Source organism: Pollachius pollachius, assembly GCF_949987615.1.
Source record: "Pollachius pollachius genome assembly, chromosome: 1".
NCBI classification, from domain to species: Eukaryota; Metazoa; Chordata; class Actinopteri; order Gadiformes; family Gadidae; genus Pollachius; species Pollachius pollachius.
In genome coordinates, this window is record NC_136934.1 from 26,478,502 (window position 1) to 26,498,419 (window position 19,918).

General features: G+C 41.4%; 1 protein-coding gene across 1 annotated transcript in view; it reads left to right on the plus strand.

Annotated features, from left to right (window-relative positions):
- The window catches only part of LOC307077753 (proprotein convertase subtilisin/kexin type 5-like), a gene marked incomplete at its 3' end in the record, with an annotated part of 123,938 nt that overhangs the window by 23,224 nt on the left and 80,796 nt on the right, over nt 1-19,918 (plus strand). The window contains exons 6-9 of the mRNA XM_079739220.1: nt 13,082-13,170; nt 13,862-14,034; nt 16,220-16,432; nt 17,199-17,299. Of these exons, the coding sequence (XP_079595346.1) occupies nt 13,082-13,170; nt 13,862-14,034; nt 16,220-16,432; nt 17,199-17,299 (576 nt within the window). The remainder of the gene's footprint in view (nt 1-13,081; nt 13,171-13,861; nt 14,035-16,219; nt 16,433-17,198; nt 17,300-19,918) is intronic.

Consider the following 19,918-nt stretch of genomic DNA (forward strand, 5'->3'; position numbering starts at 1 on the left):
AACACCTTTAATAACGTGTTAAACTGACAGCACTAATATATATATATATATATATATATATATATATAAATAATTTAGAGGCGCCTTTCAAGTCACCCAAGGTCACCTTACAAAGTATGAGTATAAAATCGTAAAATAAAAGGTGATTTAATCGATTATATCCATTAAAAAAAAAGTAAAAAAACGAAGCATACTCAGTCACTGTAATCTAGAACCGAGTATGCCTAAATTTATAGCACTTTTACATTTGTCCATGTTATGATTATTACTTTTATGCTACAAATTTAGCTAAGGAACAATACTATACAATGTTGTATTCCAATACTATACAATGTTTTCCCTTTTTGCTAATTAAAGCACAATGAAATGGTTAGTTAATTTTGAAATGGTTAATTCTAAATAATATTTAAGTATTTTTGTCATCTGCACATATTATTGAATCGGTATCAATGCAATCTGATCAATATCGAATCTAATCGATATCGAATCAAGACCTATAGAATCTGAATTTAATTGTGAGGTACCTGGCAATACCCAGCCCTAATATGTATGTATGTATGTATTTATGTATGTATTAGGGGTGCAACGGATCACAAAACTCACGGTTTGGATCGTATCACGGTTTTTGAGTCACGGGTCGGATCATTTTCGGATTAACAACAACAAAAAAGATAAGACAAATGTGACTTTAAATTAAATCTTCAAATGTGTAAAAACAAAATAAAGTGAAAAATTAGGTAATAATCCTGCTTCCTTTAAGCATAGTCGATATTTAAAAAGATTGCAATCTGAGGCATTATTCCTTCTTCTTTTTAACATGGATAGTAAATAATCCCTAATCCTGGATTCACTTTAAATCCAGGATGTCTGCATTGCCTGGGGAGAGTTTAGAGTCTGAACCCTCCCCAGGAAATGCAGACATCCTCATCTTCTTTTTTTTCTGTATGTATGGTAGCGAAATACAGTTTCTGTCGTGTTTTATTTGACATTTTGTAAATCCATTGATTTCTGTTGGAAGACTCATTGCTCATTGCAAGGGGGGCTGTTTGTAGTCTTTTCGCTCGGTTCTAGCCCTATTGTTGATACGGAGAACCGAGCGAAAAGACTACAACCAAACATAAAAATTCTGGTTCCGATTCCCGTTTCAATGGGATTTACAGAACGCCAAATAAAACACGACAGAAACTGTATTTCGCTACGATACTTGATGATGTTGTAAATACCGGAATTGTCCTTTAAACATGCGCTGATCACGTGTAAGCACAACTTTTTATTTTTATCAGCCGATCCGCGGATCACTTGCGTCCTGAACCATGAGGGTTGATCCGTACGGATCACTCGATTTTGGAAAAAATGAGAATCACGATTTTTTTTGGTCAAGATTGAAATCACGATTCTTCAAACGATTATTTTTGAGTTTGAAAATAAAATGCATTTATTTGGCATTTCAAAAAAAAAACACGGTAACTGAGTTTTCAAAATTCTTAACTACACAGTACACAAACTGCTCAAATAAAAAAATAAAAAATGTTCAAATAGAAAATAATGTACAAATAATGTACAAATTTCAGAAAATAATGTTTCTGAAAGCCTCCGTCTACCTTGTCCACACTACAACAGCGTTTTCACATTTATCCACCTGTATATATATATGTGTGTATATATGTGTATGTATATATGTGTATGTATATATATGTATGTGTATATATGTGTATGTATATATATGTATGTGTATATATGTGTATGTGTATATATATATGTGTGTGTATATATGTGTATGTGTATGTATATATGTGTATGTGTATGTATATATGTGTATGTGTATATATATATGTGTGTATATGTGTGTATGTGTATGTGTATGTGTATATATATGTGTATATATATATATGTGTGTATATATATGTATGTGTATATATATATGTGTATATATATATGTGTGTATATATGTGTGTATATATGTGTGTATATATGTATGTGTATATATATATGTGTGTATATATGTATGTGTATATATATATGTGTGTATATATGTATGTGTATATATATATGTGTGTATATATGTATGTGTATATATATATGTGTGTATATATGTATGTGTATATATATATGTGTGTATATGTGTGTATGTGTATATATATGTGTGTATATGTGTGTATGTGTATATATATGTGTGTATGTGTATGTATATGTGTGTATATGTGTGTATGTGTATATATATGTGTGTATATATGTGTGTGTGTATATATGTGTATGTGTATATGTATGTATATATATGTGTATATATATATATGTGTATGTATTATTTATATGTAAGTATGTACGAGTTGTTGCTAGACAGCAGATGAAAAAACAGCCCTATACTCCCCCCCCTCTCTCCGTCTGTCACGGCATGTGTGTAATAGCGTCACTCAAAAAATAGCCAATCAAATCGTTTGTTTACCGGAGGAGCGATTTGGAAGGAGAAAATGGCTTGCCCGAAAATTAGGAAAGTTGATAACGAAAACAGACATTTTAAAGATGAATGGACTGACCAATACATGTTCATTCTCCCGCAAGGCAGTACTAAACCTTTGTTGTGTCTTTTATGTGTTGAACCCGTGGCGCTGATTAAAAGCGGGAATATGAAGCGGCATTACGAATCCAAACACAGATCCTTCGAGGAAAAGTATCCCGCAGAGATTTGGACTCGAGTCACATGACTTGGACTCGAGTCAGACTCGTCATGATTTTGATGACTTCAGACTCGACTTGACAAAATTACGCACGACTTGCGACTCGACTTAGACTTGACTGCTATTGACTTGCGACTTGACTCGGACTTTGCCTCTTTGACTTGTAATGACTCGACATGTCTTGAGTCAAAAACATTTATTGTTTTAGATATCTAACCTATTTCCCGCCTAGAGGGCTAGACACCCAAGACGCATTCACTTCCGTGAAGATGGAAAAAAACAGCGAGCGAAGAAAAATATACACTTCAATAATATCAATATCAATATACTTTATTCAGAATAACAGTTTTAGTTTCATATCAGCTGCGTTTTGAGTTGGTCCCATTGAAGCCGTCTGGCCAGCCTCTGACACTTAAGACATCGTAACTAAATCATTGTTCAACCATTTACCTTCGTTCAAAAAATATAACAAATCTACACACTCGTATCTTCAATAATATCTCAACTGAATTTCGATATCATTTATGCTTTCTTCAGAATCACAGTTTAAGTTGAGTTGGTCTCATTGATTTACGTTGACGCTGGAGCTGAGGATGTTCAGCAGTGTTGCCAGATTGGGCGTTTTTTACCGACCTATTGGCCTACATTTTGAGAACGTACAGGCAGTGTTGGGACTTGGGACTCGACTCGGACTTGGGACTTACCAAACAGTGACTTTGTCCCATCTCTGGTATCCCCAGAAGTAAGAAGTAAGAGCATGGAAAATATCCGAGCTGAGAGCTCAGTATGAGAGGTCTACACGAGTCTTCACACACTCATTTACAGGCCAGCAACGTGCAAATGAATGCTCACTTAAGATTGCATGTATTTTGGGGTAACATAAAAAAACTTTCAGTGAACGACTGTTGTGAAGGAGTGCTTGAACGCCGCTGCCGAGACGTTACTTGAAGGTAAACAAAGGGATGAATTGTGTGAAAAAATAAACCAAATCCTAATGTCAGCTGCAACGACAACCAGAAAATCCGAAATGTTATCAGATGACGCACTGTCACAGCTTGATGTGGCTGTTCAGAGTGCCCCATCCTTAGCCATTGAGTCTTCAGATGTAACGGATAATGCCCAGCTTTTGGTTTATGTGCGTTTTTTTTTCATCAAGACAAGAAAGAGATCTGTGAGGACCTGTTGGGTTTAACACCACTTGAGACACACACAAGACGAGAAGATATTTATGAGGCTATTAAGGCGATGCTGTCAAAGAGGGGGATTGATCTAAAAAAGGTTGTCTCAGTCACTACAGATCGGGTACCTGTTTTGCTTACTTGAAATGAAGGCCTAATGCTCTTTTTGTGTTTATTTGAAATGTAGGCCTGGTGTACCTTTTTTGCTTACTTGAAATGAAGGCCTAATGCACTTTGTGTTTATTTGAAGTGTAGGCCTAGTGTTCCTGTTCTGCTTACTTGACATGTAGGCCTTATGCACTTTTTATGTTTACTTGAAATGCAGGCCTAATGTACCTGTTTTGTTTATTTTAAATGTTAATATGCGTTACTTTGTCTTACTTGTTTTTCATGGTTAAAAGTAAGCTATTTGGAAATTGAAAATAAATACATCTGAAATTATAAGGAAATATGCCGTGTTGATTGTATTTGACAATCAACACAATCAACACGGTAGGCTATTAGGACGTGGTAGGTTAGAGGTTCGGACCTTTCTTGGAAGGAATTTTTAGTAACTGGACCTTGTTCAATTTTAATTCAAGACCCCTGGTCTATAGCATATAACCGCCTTGTCTGATTACAGTTTAATTTTTCACAATTTACCAGCTCTCGTTTTGAAGAATAATCAACGCGCCATTCGTTTCAATGGGAATCGCAGCAGTCTATACTTCCAGCATAAAGTGTTCATATTTATAATTCGAAATTCGTCCCAGACTTAATACCACAGCTACTCTAGGGTCTATAGCATATAACCGCGTTGTCTGATTAAAGTTTAATTCATTTTTCACAATTTACCAGCTCTCGTTTTGAAGAATAATCACTGCGCCATTCGTTTCAATGGGAATCGCGACGGTCTATACTTTAAACATAAAGTGTACATATTTATAATTTGAAATTCGTCCCAGCCTTTATACCACAGATACTATAGGGTCTGATTACAGTTTAATGTAACAGTAAGCTGACAACATCCTAATTAACACTGCAACTGCAAAATAACCACACAGAGGTAACCATGGCAACCGGTCAAACAAATTTTCTTTCTATCATTCTGCTCGCGCATCCGCCGTGTTGATAAATTAATAATCCACCTATAGCGTGACTGCGGTCCACTTTAAAAAAAAAAAAAAAGTCATTAATTAATAAAAAAACGGTTAACCGTGTACACAAAAAAATGGGGTTGTGTTACTGTTTACAATTTTTTGTAACCGTTCACACCCCTAATATATATGTGTGTTTGTGTATATATATATATATATGTGTGTATGTATGTATGTATATGTGTGTGTGTGTATGTATGTATGTATGTGTGTGTGTGTGTATGTGTGTGTGTGTGTATGTGTGTGTGTGTATGTATGTATGTGTGTGTGTGTGTATGTATGTATGTGTGTGTGTATGTGTATATGTATGTATATGTGTGTGTATGTGTATGTATATATATGTGTATGTATATATATGTGTATGTACAGTGGGGCAAAAAAGTATTTAGTCAGTCACCAATTGTGCAAGTTCTCCCACTAAAAAAGACGAGAGAGGCCTGTAATTTTCATCATAGGTAAACCTCAGCTATGAGACAAAATGAAAAAAAAAATCCAGAAAATCACTGTCTGATTTTTTTTAAGAATTTATTTGCAAATTATGGTGGAAAATAAGTATTTGGTCACCTACAAACCAGCAAGATTTCTGGCTGTCACAGACCTGTAACTTCTTCTTTAAGAGGCTCCTCTGTCCTCCACTTGTTACCTGTATTAATGGCACCTGTTTGAACTCCTTATCAGTATAAAAGACACCTGTCCACAACCTCAAACAGTCACACTCCAAACTCCACTATGACCAAGACCAAAGAGCTGTCATAGGACACCAGAAACACAATTGTAGACCTGCACCAGGCTGGGAAGTCTGAATCTGCAATAGGTAAGCAGCTTGGTGTAAAGAAATCAACTGTGGGAGCAATTATTAGGAAATGGAATACATACAAGACCACTGATAATCTCCCTCGATCTGGGGCTCCACGCAAGATCTCACCCTGTGGGATCAAAATGATCACAAGAACGGTGAACAAAAATCCCAGAACCACACGGGGGGACCTAGTGAATGACCTCCAGAGAGCTGGGACCAAAGTAACAAAGGCTACCATCACTAACACACTACGCCGCCAGGGACTCAAATCCTGCAGTGGCAGACGTGTCCCCCTGCTAAAGCCAGTGCATGTCCGGGCCCGTTTGAAGTTTGCTAGAGAGCATTTGGATGATCCAGAACAGGATTGGGAGAATGTCATATGGTCAGATGAAACCAAAATAGAACTTTTTGGTAAAAACTCAACTCTTCGTGTTTGGAGGAGAAAGAATGCTGAGTTGCATCCAAAGAACACCATACCTACAGTGAAGCATGGGGGTGGAAACATCATGCTTTGGGGTTGTTTTTCTGCCAAGGGACCAGGACGTCTGATCCGTATGACGGAAAGAATGAATGGGGCCATGTATCGTGAGATTTTGAGTGAAAACCTCCTTCCATCAGCAAGGGCACTGAAGATGAAACGTGGCTGGGTCTTTCAGCATGACAATGACCCCAAACACACCGCCCGGGCAACGAAGGAGTGGCTTCGTAAGAAGCATTTCAAGGTCCCGGAGTGGCCTAGCCAGTCTCCAGATCTCAACCCCATAGAAAATCTTTGGAGGGAGTTGAAAGTCCGTGTGGCCCAAAAACATCACTGCTCTAGAGGAGATCTGCATGGAGGAATGGGCCAAAATACCAGCAGCAGTGTGTGAAAACCTTGTAAAGACTTACAGAAAACGTTTGACCTCTGTCGTTGCCAACAAAGGGTGTGTAACAAAATATTGAGATTACCTTTTGTTATTGACAAAATACTTATTTTCCACCATAATTTGCAAATAAATTCTTTAAAAATCAGACAATGTTATTTTCTAGATTTTTTTTTTTCATTTTGTCTCTCATAGCTGAGGTATACCTATGGTGAAAATTACAGGCCTCTCATCTTTTTAAGTGGGAGAACTTGCACAATTGGAGGCTGACTAAATACTTTATTGCCCCACTGTATATGTGTGTGTATGTATGTGTGTATATATGTGTATATATATGTGTATGTGTATATGTATGTATAAATATGTATTAGTGTTGTCAGTTTAACGCGTTATTAACGGCGTTAACACAAACCAATTTTACCGGCGTTCATTTTTTTATTGCGCGATTAATGCTCTTTTTTCTCCAACGTTGTAGTTTTTTCATCTGCTGTCTAGCAACAACTTGTCACGTTAGAAAAACTACAACACCATACCGGATCTAGCTACACCGGAAACAAAACAACAAGCACGCCACACAAACTTGTGGGGGCAAGCAAGGATACGGAGCGGGTGAAAAAGTCCTTATAAGTGTGTGTGTGTTTGTGTGTCACTCTGTTGGAGCGTGCACGAGAGTTCAAAGTTGTCATTAGCTGTTACGTCTTTCTGACCAATCGCAGTTCAAGGCCCGTCTGGGCTGTACCACTTCGGGAGGGGCCGCTCAGTTACTCCCCTCTAGACGAAATCCACTTGGTTGCGACGTTGACAGTTTGTGAGAGTTGTTGAGTGAGTGAGCAGTTGCGGGCGCACAGCTCAGGCTGCCGGACGGCGCTGCAAGGAACTTTCATAAATGCAATATTGTTATCCCGCAGTAATCAGCCCGACAGCCCCGAAATGTTACGACCCACCGGGAATTCTCCCGACTCCCGATTACCACTCCGTCAGCGTGTGTTTGTGTGTGTGTGGGCGTTAATCGATAGCCTGGTAATGTGTATAGGCCTAGGTACGGTAGGAATATTCATACTGGTTTAAATAATAAATTTTATAGAATTTCCCATCTTTGCTGAGCAAGAGTTTTGTTCGAAAGTTCAGTGATTGAAACAAATAAAAGCCTGGGCTATTGAATTTTTACGGTAGGCCTACCACTGTCATGCACCTACCCGATGTCAAGTGGACCGGGTTGAATTCACTGCAGGTTTCTCTTATATCCATCTTTCCAAATATATTTTATTACTGTCCTTCTCAACACTCTCTGATCTCACTAAAAGGCTAGCAGCACGAAATCAAGGGATATTTAGAATAGAAAAAAAATTGTGTTTAATCGCGAGTTAACTATGATATTAATGCGATTAATCGCGATTAAATATTTGAATCGCTTAACAGCACTAATATGTGTGTGTGTGTGTATATATATATATATATATGTATGTATGTATGTATGTATGTATGTATGTATGTATGTATGTATGTATGTATGTATGTATGTATATATATATATGCGTAAGCAGAGATGTGGACTCAAGTCACATGACTTGAACTCGAGTCATGATTTTGATGACTTCAGACTCGACTTGACAAAATTACGAATGATTTGCGACTCAAATTAGACTTGACTGCTATTGACTTGAGACTTGTAATGACTCGACATGTCTTGAGTCAAAAACATTTGTTTTAGATATGTAACATATTTCCCGCCTGGAGGGCTAGACACCCAAGACGCATTCACTTCTGTGAAGATGAAAAAAAACAAACGGATAGCATAGACAAATCTACACTTGTATCTTCAATAATATCAAAACGAAACTTCGCTCTCATTTATACTTTATTCAGAATAACAGTTTTAGTTTTTTCTATTGGCTGCGTTTTGAGTTGGTCCTATTGAAGCCGTCTGGCCAGCCTCTGACACTTAAAGGCTGTGTTGCAGGTTAACCGGAAGTTTTAATTAATGGGTACATAAATCACTCAAAATATGTATATCATTTATAAAATGTCTCCAAAATAGTGTTAAAGTCCAGTTTTTGTCGTTTTTGGCAGTAACGGGTGTCTTCTAACGCCATTCGGTGATGACATCACGTTGGGGAGACGTGGTGGAAGGTAGCCTCAGCCTAGTACTAGAACTATGGCGTCTAAGAGGTGGCCAAAACCACAAATAACATGTATGATGGCCCACAGCCGTATAATTTCAAACCGGTCAGACGTGAGAGGGCGAATGAGGAATTGCCGAGAACTGATGGCGGTCAAAGCCAATTAAATGCATGGCCAGGGGAGAATGAGTGGAGAGTTGCTATCATTTAGCAACGCAGCAACGAGCGCTGGAGCTAGTCAGTGAACAGCAGTGCATACAATACCGACACTTTTATTCATTTTTAATGTCAGTGAATAGCACTGAGTGAAAGTCAACATTTTCTTTATATCTAGTGACAGCGATTAGGTCGTTCAGATAAGTACCGGTAAACTTAGTCAGAAGATCTAGAAAAATAAGGCATAATGCTAGCGATGGGCTTGCCAGTCCCACCTGTGAAATCCTTCCCAGATAATCCCTAATTAAATCTTACCCCCAACGTTGTAAACAGATTTCCGATTAGTTATCCCACATTTTGATGATAGCCTACTAGCTCCAGTAACAACATCTTTGCCTAGTGTTTATTTCTAAGCTTTATTTTACCCAGTGTGCGAAATACCCGTCAATATTCGGGGGTCCCCATCTCCCGATTGTTGCCAATACCGATATACATTTTGCAGTAGGCCTATAACATTACAATATTTCATGGATGCAAGCCAAGACAATCAGTATTTAGCCCACATGACAACATTTACATTTACATTTAGGGCATTTAGCAGACGCTTTTATCCAAAGCGACTTACAATAAGTGCATTTGTTACAATAAGTATATTTGTCATAAGAAGTGAAACAATATATCGCTGTCGGTACAGTAAAGACGTTCATAAAACCAAGTGCAAGTATTACAATCGCTAGGCTAACCCATTCCCCGTGTAAAGCAGCAATAGCAGCTACTGTAGATGCTACACAATTAAGTACCTTGAATAAGTGCAATGTACAAGTGCCAGGACGTACAACATTCAATGGTGGCTGTGCATTGGTTTCTATGCAGAGTCGAGATGAACTCTGAACAGGTGAGTTTTGAGTCTTTTGCGGAAGCTGGTGAGCGACTCTGTGGTCCTGACATCGGTAGGGAGCTCGTTCCACCACTGAGATCCCAAAACAGAGAAAAGTTGTGACTTTGCTGATCGACCTTTGCTTGCTCTTAGCGATGGTGGTACCAGACGTCCAGCTGAGGTAGTTGAGCGGAGGGATCGAGCTGGGGTGTGTGGCTTTACTAATGCTTGGAGGTAGGCAGGGCAGTTCCATTGACTGCCTTGTATGCCAGTACCATCATCTTGAATCTGATGCGAGCTATTACAGGGAGCCAGTGGAGGTCTGGGAAGAGGGGGGTTACATGTGAGAACTTTGGTAGGTTGAACACGAGGCGCGCTGCTGCATTCTGGATGCGCTGCAAGGGTTTAATCGCAGAGGCAGGGAGTCCAGCCAGGAGCGAGTTGCAGTAGTCGAGGCGGGAGATGACCAGTGATTGGACTAGAAGCTGAGCTGCTTCCCTTGTGAGGAAGGGCCGGATCCTGCGGAGGTTGTAAAGTGCAAATCTGCAGGATCGGGCCACCGCAGTGATGTTTGCGGTGCAGCATAACTGATTGTCCAACACTACACCAAGGTTTTTGGCAGTTGGAGAAGGAGATACAGTGATGTTCTCAACACACACACAATTTTTGATAATCCGATATGCTATATATTTTAAAGCAACACTGACATAGGAGGCTGCATAAGCTAAAGTTGTTTGGATGCACGTTGATTTATTAAGGAGAGGCAAAGTTTTGCATTACAATGCAAACATGACAATAATTGGCACCACTTAGAAGAGCAATCAACTGAATAAATGGCAGGTAAAGCCTGTCAGACACGCAATCAGTGCACTTGCAAATGAGTGCCTGCAAGTATGACCGATCGTGTTGTGACATTATTTAACCATCAATCTACCGCAAATACGATCAGACAGATGTACATTGAACACATACACAAAGCACATTCGTCCAACCCAGCGGATGCTAACAGACAGCCCACAACAAGCCAAACATCATCACGGCGGGTGTGCTCTCTCTCACTCTCGCACGCCTTCATAACCATGCAGTATGCCGAAGCCGTAAAGGACACACGCACAGTCGGACACACTCATCTTATGCAAAACAATCCGTTTTATCATCAACATTCAGTCACTGCAAAGATTTAAAGAATAGCCTCTTACCATAAGTTAGAACGGACCCAAAGTGTGTGATTGGTACAGTCTGGTTTAGCTTTCGCTTGCTATCCGTTTTTAGTATGACTACTCAACATTAGTCTTTCTTCTGTTAGGCGCACATTGCTAATTTGCATACGCGCACAGGACTGGCTGGCTCTGCAATGCAAATAATAGAACATATTTAATTGTATTTCTATCTGTCTATCTATCAACGCATGTTTCTAGTTTCAATGTGATGTATTTTGTCTATGTCCAGTCAGACTTGTTGTCTCCCTTGTTCTGTGTGGTCTTGTAGGCTACACTGTCCTGTGTGAGCCGAATCACCTAAATGAATTCCCGACGATTTGTGTCGTTTGGTATTAATAAAGACTTGACTAGGCTATCTATCTTATCTAGGCTATTAATTAACAATTATTTCGCCGAAGGTGAAGTGAATACTCTCCACTTTTCACGAAGCCTGAGGTGAATAATTGTTAATTAAATGTTTTAGTATATACTACACGTGAACAGTCCAAAAATAAACAAGATAACACTTTTTGCAGGGATTTATTTGTTTTTATTAGAGGTTTATTCGTTTTTATTATGGGACATTTTGCGATGAAAACAATATCGAGTTTGAGATGGCAATCATGGGATATTGCCCAATATCCCGAGATAGCGAACCAATCAAATTGCGCCATCTTAGGAGGTTCACGTGTAGCATATACTAACTATAATATCTATGTATTTATCTATGTATCTGTATAATCTGCTGAACACTCTCTTACTAGTCTCTACTCTCAAGGGACTCTATGCGACTTCGGTCCGTGTCTCCCCAACGTGACGTCATGCAATGCATTCTGGGGGAAATGAGAATCTATAGCAAACCGCTAAAATAGTACCTACTTTTTCGTATTACATTCCGTTTTGTGATACCTAACAACATTAAATACAATGGATAACAGTTTAAATCTGTATTATAAACAAGCAAATTGCACAAATTCGTTGGAAAATAAACCATGCTACACGGCCTTTAAGACATCATAACTAAATCATTTTTCAACCATTTTTTTTGCCTTCATTCAAAAAATGTAACAAATCTACGCACTCATATCTTCAATAATATCTTTGTTTCAGTTGGTCTCATTGATTTACGTTAACGCTGGAGCGTGAGGACGTTCAGCAGTGTTGCCAGATTGGGCGGTTTTTACCGCCCTATTGGGCTACATTTTGAGGACGTTCAGGCAGTGTTGCCAGATTGGGTGGTTTTTCCCACCCTATTGGGCTACTTTTAATCATGCACCGGCTATGCTATTCTCTTAAAGAGAATACCATTACTACTACCATTAGTTCTACAAATTCAAATACTACGACTACTACTTAATCTACTACTACTACTACTACTTCAGCTACTACTACTACTTCTACTTCAGCTACTACTGATACTACATCAGCTACTAATACTACTACTTCAGCTTCTACTACTGAAGACACAGGCGGGTGGTAAGGAAAATTTCCTTAAGGAAAATTGTGGCATACTGTAACTGACATCCACTCAAGCAGTCCTTTCAGAAATCCATGCATTGCTCATATGCCACACTAGTAAAGGCACAGGTTTAACAACTTTAGGGTGACAGTGGTGCCTTCCGTTGCCTATTACAATTCAAACCCACCGTCCACTCTCACTTCTCCTCTGAGACAACGAAGGTTGGTTTCTGGGAAATATTTGCCTTGAGTGACAGCAACTGGTCATGAAAGAGGCAGTTTTGGGAGTGAATAATTTTTTGTGATTTTTGATCCATGGTTGATTAAACCAATAGCTTGAGCCAAATACTCTCTAAGGATGTACATAATATTTCGCAAACGGAGTAGAAATATGTGTAATCTGTTGGTTTTTGAATTCCACAAGAGGAATGTAAAAGTTGCTATGGGTTAGCAGGAGTTCGTAATTTTTATGTGTGTGTGCGGCCCACTCACCGTGGCCAACCATGTGTATCACTGTACATTAATTATTCAATACATGTGTGTCTCTGTGTTTTTGTGTGGGTTGTGTATGGCAGCCGTGGGTATGTGTATGTGCTGACCATCCCTGTGTGTCCTCCCAGGCACGGGACGCGGTGTGCGGGTGAGGTGGCGGCGGCGGCTAACAACTCCCACTGTGTGGTGGGGATCGCCTACAACGCCCGGATAGGAGGTGAGCCATCGGCCCCCTGGGCTTCATCCCCTCGAAGCGAATTACTCCTCTGCCTCCTTCTGTCAGATGGAGCTCTGCTACTGACTTACCCGTTAGTCCGCAGCGGAGTGGTCAACACACGACGAAGACCGAGGGACCAAGAGAAACTGGCCCAGACTTAATACTTCACTCCCTCCAACTGTTAAATACCTGCTGCTTGCGGCTGATGTGGATTGCTTTCATCTCCCCAGTGTTCATTTACAACGGTTGTGAACATACAGGGCTTCATATTTGTACTATAAACTTGTTTATTTCTATATAATTGTATATATTGTCTTTACTGGTAATACAATCAATTATGCAACTTATCTTTCTACAAGTTGCATATCCCCATTCCCAGTGTTGGATTTTACTGTGCTTTATTATGATATTCAATTCAATATCTCTTCTCAAAATAACTGATTTGATATTTGAATACCATTTATTTGTTTGTGTTAGTTTGTTCATCTTTGGCCAACATCCCTAATCACTAGGTTGGGTTGCCTGGGATGACTTAATTACCATCTTATCTCATCTTGTCCTTAAACCATCTTTTAAACATTAATTTATAATGATCTTGAACTGGAAGTTCCAATCTAATAGTATGTGACTTGTGGTACCTCCATTGTTGACAGATGTGTTTCCATGGTGAATGATGCTGCATGTTTCCCAGGTGTGCGCATGCTGGATGGTGATGTGACGGACATGGTGGAAGCAAAGTCCCTCAGCCATCAACCACAGCACATCGACATCTACAGCGCCAGCTGGGGCCCCGACGATGACGGCAAGACAGTGGATGGACCCGCGTCGCTGGCCAGACAGGCCTTTGAAAACGGCATTCGCATGGTGGGTGGTCCATTTGGCCAAACCTTTAGTACTCCCTTCAGCTGATGCTTCCGCTAGCCTACCATTTAAATAGACCTTTAGCCAGCCCTTATGGTAAGGATTCCGCTAGCGTACCATTTAAATAGACCTTTAGCCAGCCCTTAAAGGAGTAGTTCGGAATGTTGGACATAGGGCCTGATTCCCAAGTTAGCCTTGGTGTTCTTTATCATTGGAGACAGTTTTCAACACATTTCATTCAGTCCTTCTAGTTGCAGAGTTTGCTCGTGCTAGCGCACGGCAACGGGCAATACTAGCCTGCCAATAAAACAGTCTTACCCACTCCACTACACCTGAGGCAAATCAACTATAATGACGTTCGATGTAAATGTCTGTGTTGATAGAATAATGTTAGAAATAAAACCAACCTTGCATTGCATTGCATTTTGAGGTATTGGAATACATTTCTGTAGGTTGAATTATACTGCCAGTGTAATAGTTTGAAAAACATACTTCTAGTTTGGATTATACTGCCAGTGTAATAGTTTAGAATACACACTTCTAGTTTAGAGTAAACTGCCAGTGTATTCGTTTGGAATACATCTGTCTAATTTAGAGTATTTGGCCAGTATACCTAGTATTCTTTGGAATACGTTCCAACATTTCCACATGCAGGCACAGGGATGGACCAAAACACCAAAGGAAGAAATGCATTGGAGTAAGGAGACGTAAGGGAAGTAAAGAGACTTCCATCCAAGTAAATATGTTGTTGTGTCATTGGCGCCAAATATCAAGATGAGAACCGTCTGGGCTCAGAAGGTACGGCCACACTGAAAGCCTAACCTGACGCTTGATCATTGTGTGTCACAAAAATGTTTCAACGCGCCTACGCAGCTAGATGAGCCCGCCCAGCGGAGGTGTCTTGCTTCGCCCTGAAGGGGCTTATTTTCGATAATGACCGGCGACGTTCTATACATTATCCCGCTTATTACACGGCTACTTGCCAAACGAAAAAATAACTTCACATGGTGTGTCTTTTTACAATTTATTCGTTACCAGCATTCGTAGTGTTGAGTAGCAGAGAAATAGTGCCCCAAAGATGTTGACGTTGCTTAGCAACCGAAGACGCTGGGGTTGACAAGTTACCGTACGTTGCAAGTGAACGGAGCGTTCCACGGCATTGAGAAGACCCGTGTAATAAAGGCCTATAATATTTCTGTTTATGGCATAGATTTCTTCTCAGATTAGGCCAATAAAGCAATGATTTAAAAAAAAACCACAAATGCACGATCAAAGGCCTGGCCCGAGGTTAGTGGTGGGAAATATCGGCCCGGCTCGGGCAGAGAATCTAAACTAGTGCATGACATCCTCCGTAGGCCCTCACTTGCTGGGTGAGTTTCACCACCTCCTCATCGTTTCAGCACACACTGAAACGATGAATTGGTCGTCCATGTTCTTTCTGCTTCTAAGCGTCCTCCGTCTCTCTGACAGTGACATCGGGTCAAGTTCAACGCTGATGGATATCGCGGCTAAGCGTCACGCGTTAGCGCGTCAAAAGTTACATTTTTTGAACTCCGCGCGTTGGGCGCGTTATTTAGATGCGTAAAACGCGTCTAACGTGCCTATCACGCTGCTTTAGTGCGTGTAACGCATCTACGCGCCTAAACCAATAGTTCCCTATGCAAAAATGCTGATTTTCAACGCCTCTAACGCGCGTTAGGCGTTCAGTGTGGCCGTACCTTTAGTGTCATCATTAGGCTGTACAGCCACAGACTGATCTGCATAGCGTCACGCTCGTTGACTTTTGTTTGGCGGAGCGGAACAGTAGAAACAGGTGAGCTGGGAGGAATAAGGTTTGATGACGTAAGAAGGAGAGGTGGAGAGAGGGAGGGACTGTTGGAGTGAGAAATGGACGAGTGGAGAATGAGGGACTTTTAAGACTAGGCACACAGTGAAGAGGGTTTGTCAGCGGGCCCGTGTGTGTGTTTCTGAACTTAAATGAAAGTGACCGCTCTGTGTGTGTCTATCTGTGTGTGACAGAACAGTGACAGACTTTATTACAATGAGTTGGTCTGAAGTGAGTTGGTCTGGTATGAAACGTGACATGTGAAAGGTAACCTCACACTGCCGACCCCTAAACCACCCCCCCCCCCACCCCCCCCCCCCCCCACCCCCCCCATCCCCTGATCCCATTCTCATTTCCTCTCAGGGAAGGAAGGGCCGGGGCTCCATCTTCGTCTGGGCGTCGGGTAACGGGGGCCGCAGCCGGGACCACTGCTCGTGTGACGGCTACACCAACTCCATCTATACCATCTCTATCTCCAGCACGGCCGAAAGTGGCCGAAAGCCCTGGTACCTGGAGGAGTGCTCCTCCACGCTTACCACCACCTACAGCAGCGGGGAGAACTACGACCGCAAGATTGTTAGTGTTTGTGTGTGTGTGTGAGTGTGTGTGTGAGTGTGTGACTTGCCTGTGAACCGGGCTTGGACAGTTGGGCCTTATCTGCTGCTAGCTTGTCTGGTGGTTGCTTGCCACATTCCCCATGCCAATCTCACATGCAGATAAACAAACACAACTACACACTTCAAAAGGTTTTCTGTGTGGGGAGTTGTGTTGTCATCCCCTTCCCCTTCATCGTTATAAAGGCCCCTGCACCAGCCTCCCCTGGGGCACACACTGCCATCTGCCTCCGTCACCACCACACGACTCGGTGGCCCCTTACAAAACCATGTGTTTGGATAATCCCTTGTAACTCTTGGAGGAGAGGTCATGCTGGAAGCCTGCCAAACTGTTCCGGGCTGGCTGGCTGAACTGACCACTAGGATAATGCTAGACAGGAACCTACTGCAATCTTTAAATATTTTCTACCATGCTCTTTCGCCTTTCTGCCAGAGCATTGACTTATTTTTCTTGACTATTTCTGGAAAATGGGTCAACACGCGCACAAACACACATGCACACACGAACACACGTGTACATGAACCTCACATTTCTGTGTGTATTGTGTTCCTGCAGTGAGGCGTGTCTGAGCTGAAATGTGATTTTCAGGTGTGGCTGAATGCCTTAATCTTTGTCTTTCCCTTTTTTTGACTTCCTCTGATACGCTTTCCCTATCCACTTCTCTATCCGTCACACTCCATATCTCTCACTCTCTCACCCCTCCCTCTCTCTCTGTCTCTCTTTCTAGATAACAACAGACCTGAGGCATCGGTGCACCGACAGTCACACAGGGACATCTGCCTCAGCCCCCATGGCCGCAGCTATCATTGCCTTGGCTCTAGAAGCAAAGTAAGATCCACTTCCTTCCAGTGCTCCTCCCACTTACCCCGGACTGCCCGATGTCATCCACCCACCCTCCAACACACACACACTGATCCACTTAAACGGCTCAACCGCAGAGCTTCGTGCATTTGTTGACTTAATATTGTTTATGAACAGAGCACTCAGAGATGGACCATACAGCTACAGACTCTAAAGCTACAGACCATACAGCTTCAGACCATACAGCTTCAGACCATACAGCTTCAGACCATACAGCTACAGACCATACAGCTACAGACCGTATAGCTATAGACCAGGGCTATTCAACCTCCTTAACAAGTGGGCCGAAAAGGAAAACCACTGGGGGTTCATGGGCCACACATAGAGTAAAACTACGTCAATGACTTAAAGTAGTGTTAACTTAATATATATAGTACTACTACATGGAATAAACTTGTCAGACGCATTCCTGCCTTCTTCACTTTTAATCGTATCATTATAAAAGATTTTGTTCTCACATATTTTGGACACGTATTTAGAATTCAACAATGTTGTTTGAAGCATCACAAAACAGAGTGATTGCACTTCCTTGTTTGCCTAGTTTGGATCATCCTGAGACACTCATGGAGCTTCTCATTGGTCATGGAGCAACGTGCCCTTGTTCCGATGGCATTCATATGAGATTCATATGAGAAAAGCTAGACTCACCGTATCGGTTGACCCGAACATTGTCAGAATAAGTGATGCCAGTTCCTGATTGTGGGGTACTGATACTGGCTAGTATCTCCGGCTACACACGGAAACCTGATTTGCATGCAATTACAATTACAATTAGGGCATTTGGCAGACGCTTTTATCCAAAGCGACTTACATCGGTTAATACAAACATTGACACACCGACAGCAGAGTCAACCATGCAAGGCGACAGCCAGCTCGTCAGCAGCAGTTAGGGTTAAGTGTCTTGCTCAGGGACACATCAACACTCAGTTAGGAGGAGCTGGGGATCGAACTAGCAACCTTTCGGTTACAAGACAACTGCTCTACCTCCTGAGCTAAGCCGACCCTGAGCTAAGCATGCAACTATTTATAACTATTTATTTTTTGCATGCAACCTCTTGCGGGCCAGAAAAAAATTAAGAGGGGCCGTATTTGGCCCACGGGCTGCTAGTTGAGTAGGCCTGCTATAGACCATACAGCTACAGACCACACAGACCATACAGCTACAGACCATACAGCTACAGACCATACAGCTACAGACCATACAGCTACAGACCATACAGCTACAGACCATACAGCTTCAGACCATACAGCTACAGATCATACAGACCATATAGCTACAGACCATACAGCTACAGACCATACAAACCACACAGATACAGACCACACAGATACAGACCACACAGCTACAGGCCCTACAGCTACAGTTCCTACAGCTACAGACCCCACAGAGACAGACAATAACGATACAGACTCTAAAGCTACAGAGCATACAGATACAGATCATACAGCTAAAGACCATACAGACATACAGCTACACACCATACAGCTACAGACCATACATCTACAGACCATACAGACCCTACAGCTACAGGCCCTACAGCCATAGACCATACAGACCACGATCCTTTGACAGATGCTGTTTTTATATCAGCTACAAAGCCTCTGTATTAATTTTTTTACCACCAATGTCTATTGCGCTGGTTTTTCAACCAGTATGCTGAGAGATGCGTCTCTTCCGACAAGTAGTAGTGGGTGTTCCAGACCTTATTATGGGTTTAAACTGGAACCAATAGGATTGGAGGTTCTCACACATTGTGTTCAAAGGGACCAGGCTAAGGCCAGACCCAATAGGAACACGTCACTCTCCAACGTCTGAGTTGAATACATAATGGGGTAAGTGATAATGTGAAAAAAAAAAAAGATATAGCCAAAATGCACGCTTTGAAGCCACCCCTTGAAGAAGTAAAACCCTATGTGTCTGTCCTCTGGTCCCATCGATAGAAAATGCATGGCCTCGGTCTGTTTTTGACATAGGCCATGTGACCCAAACAGCTGCCAAAACAGTCTGTAGCCTTGCTTAAAGCAATTTAAGCCTCAAGCAATTTTAGCCACGGCAAACCGGTCGTTTGCATTATAGGGTTAGGTTTAGGGAAGGCTGTATTCTGTTCTTATCTCTGGACCTCCGGGTCATTCACACAGGTCCTCAGATCGGTTCTTAGGCCCGCGGCCTTCTTCCACCGCCTTCCAAAGGACGATGTAAACTTTAAGGACATTAAGTGATACAATTTGATCTGACACACTGACCAAAGTTATGGGGCAGAATTCAATAGATGTTATTATTGCAATGGTTTTTGTAAATGTAATTGTATTGATTCCTGACTACAGCTCTCTGAGACCTTAAGGACTGAGGTCCAGATGAATTTCTGCAGGCAGAGCTTCTAGCTGGACCTGTTGTCACATGTTGCTCTGCTTAACTCGGGATGTCACTTAATTTAACCTGTGTAATCCCTTGAGGATAAAAATAGTCCAGTAATTTTATGAAAAAAGGTCAAACAAAACAGAAGCAAGCTCAACTGATTTTGTATCCTCAATATGTCCTGAGTAAGAAAAAAAAATCCCAGAAAAATCCCATTAGGGGAAAGTTTT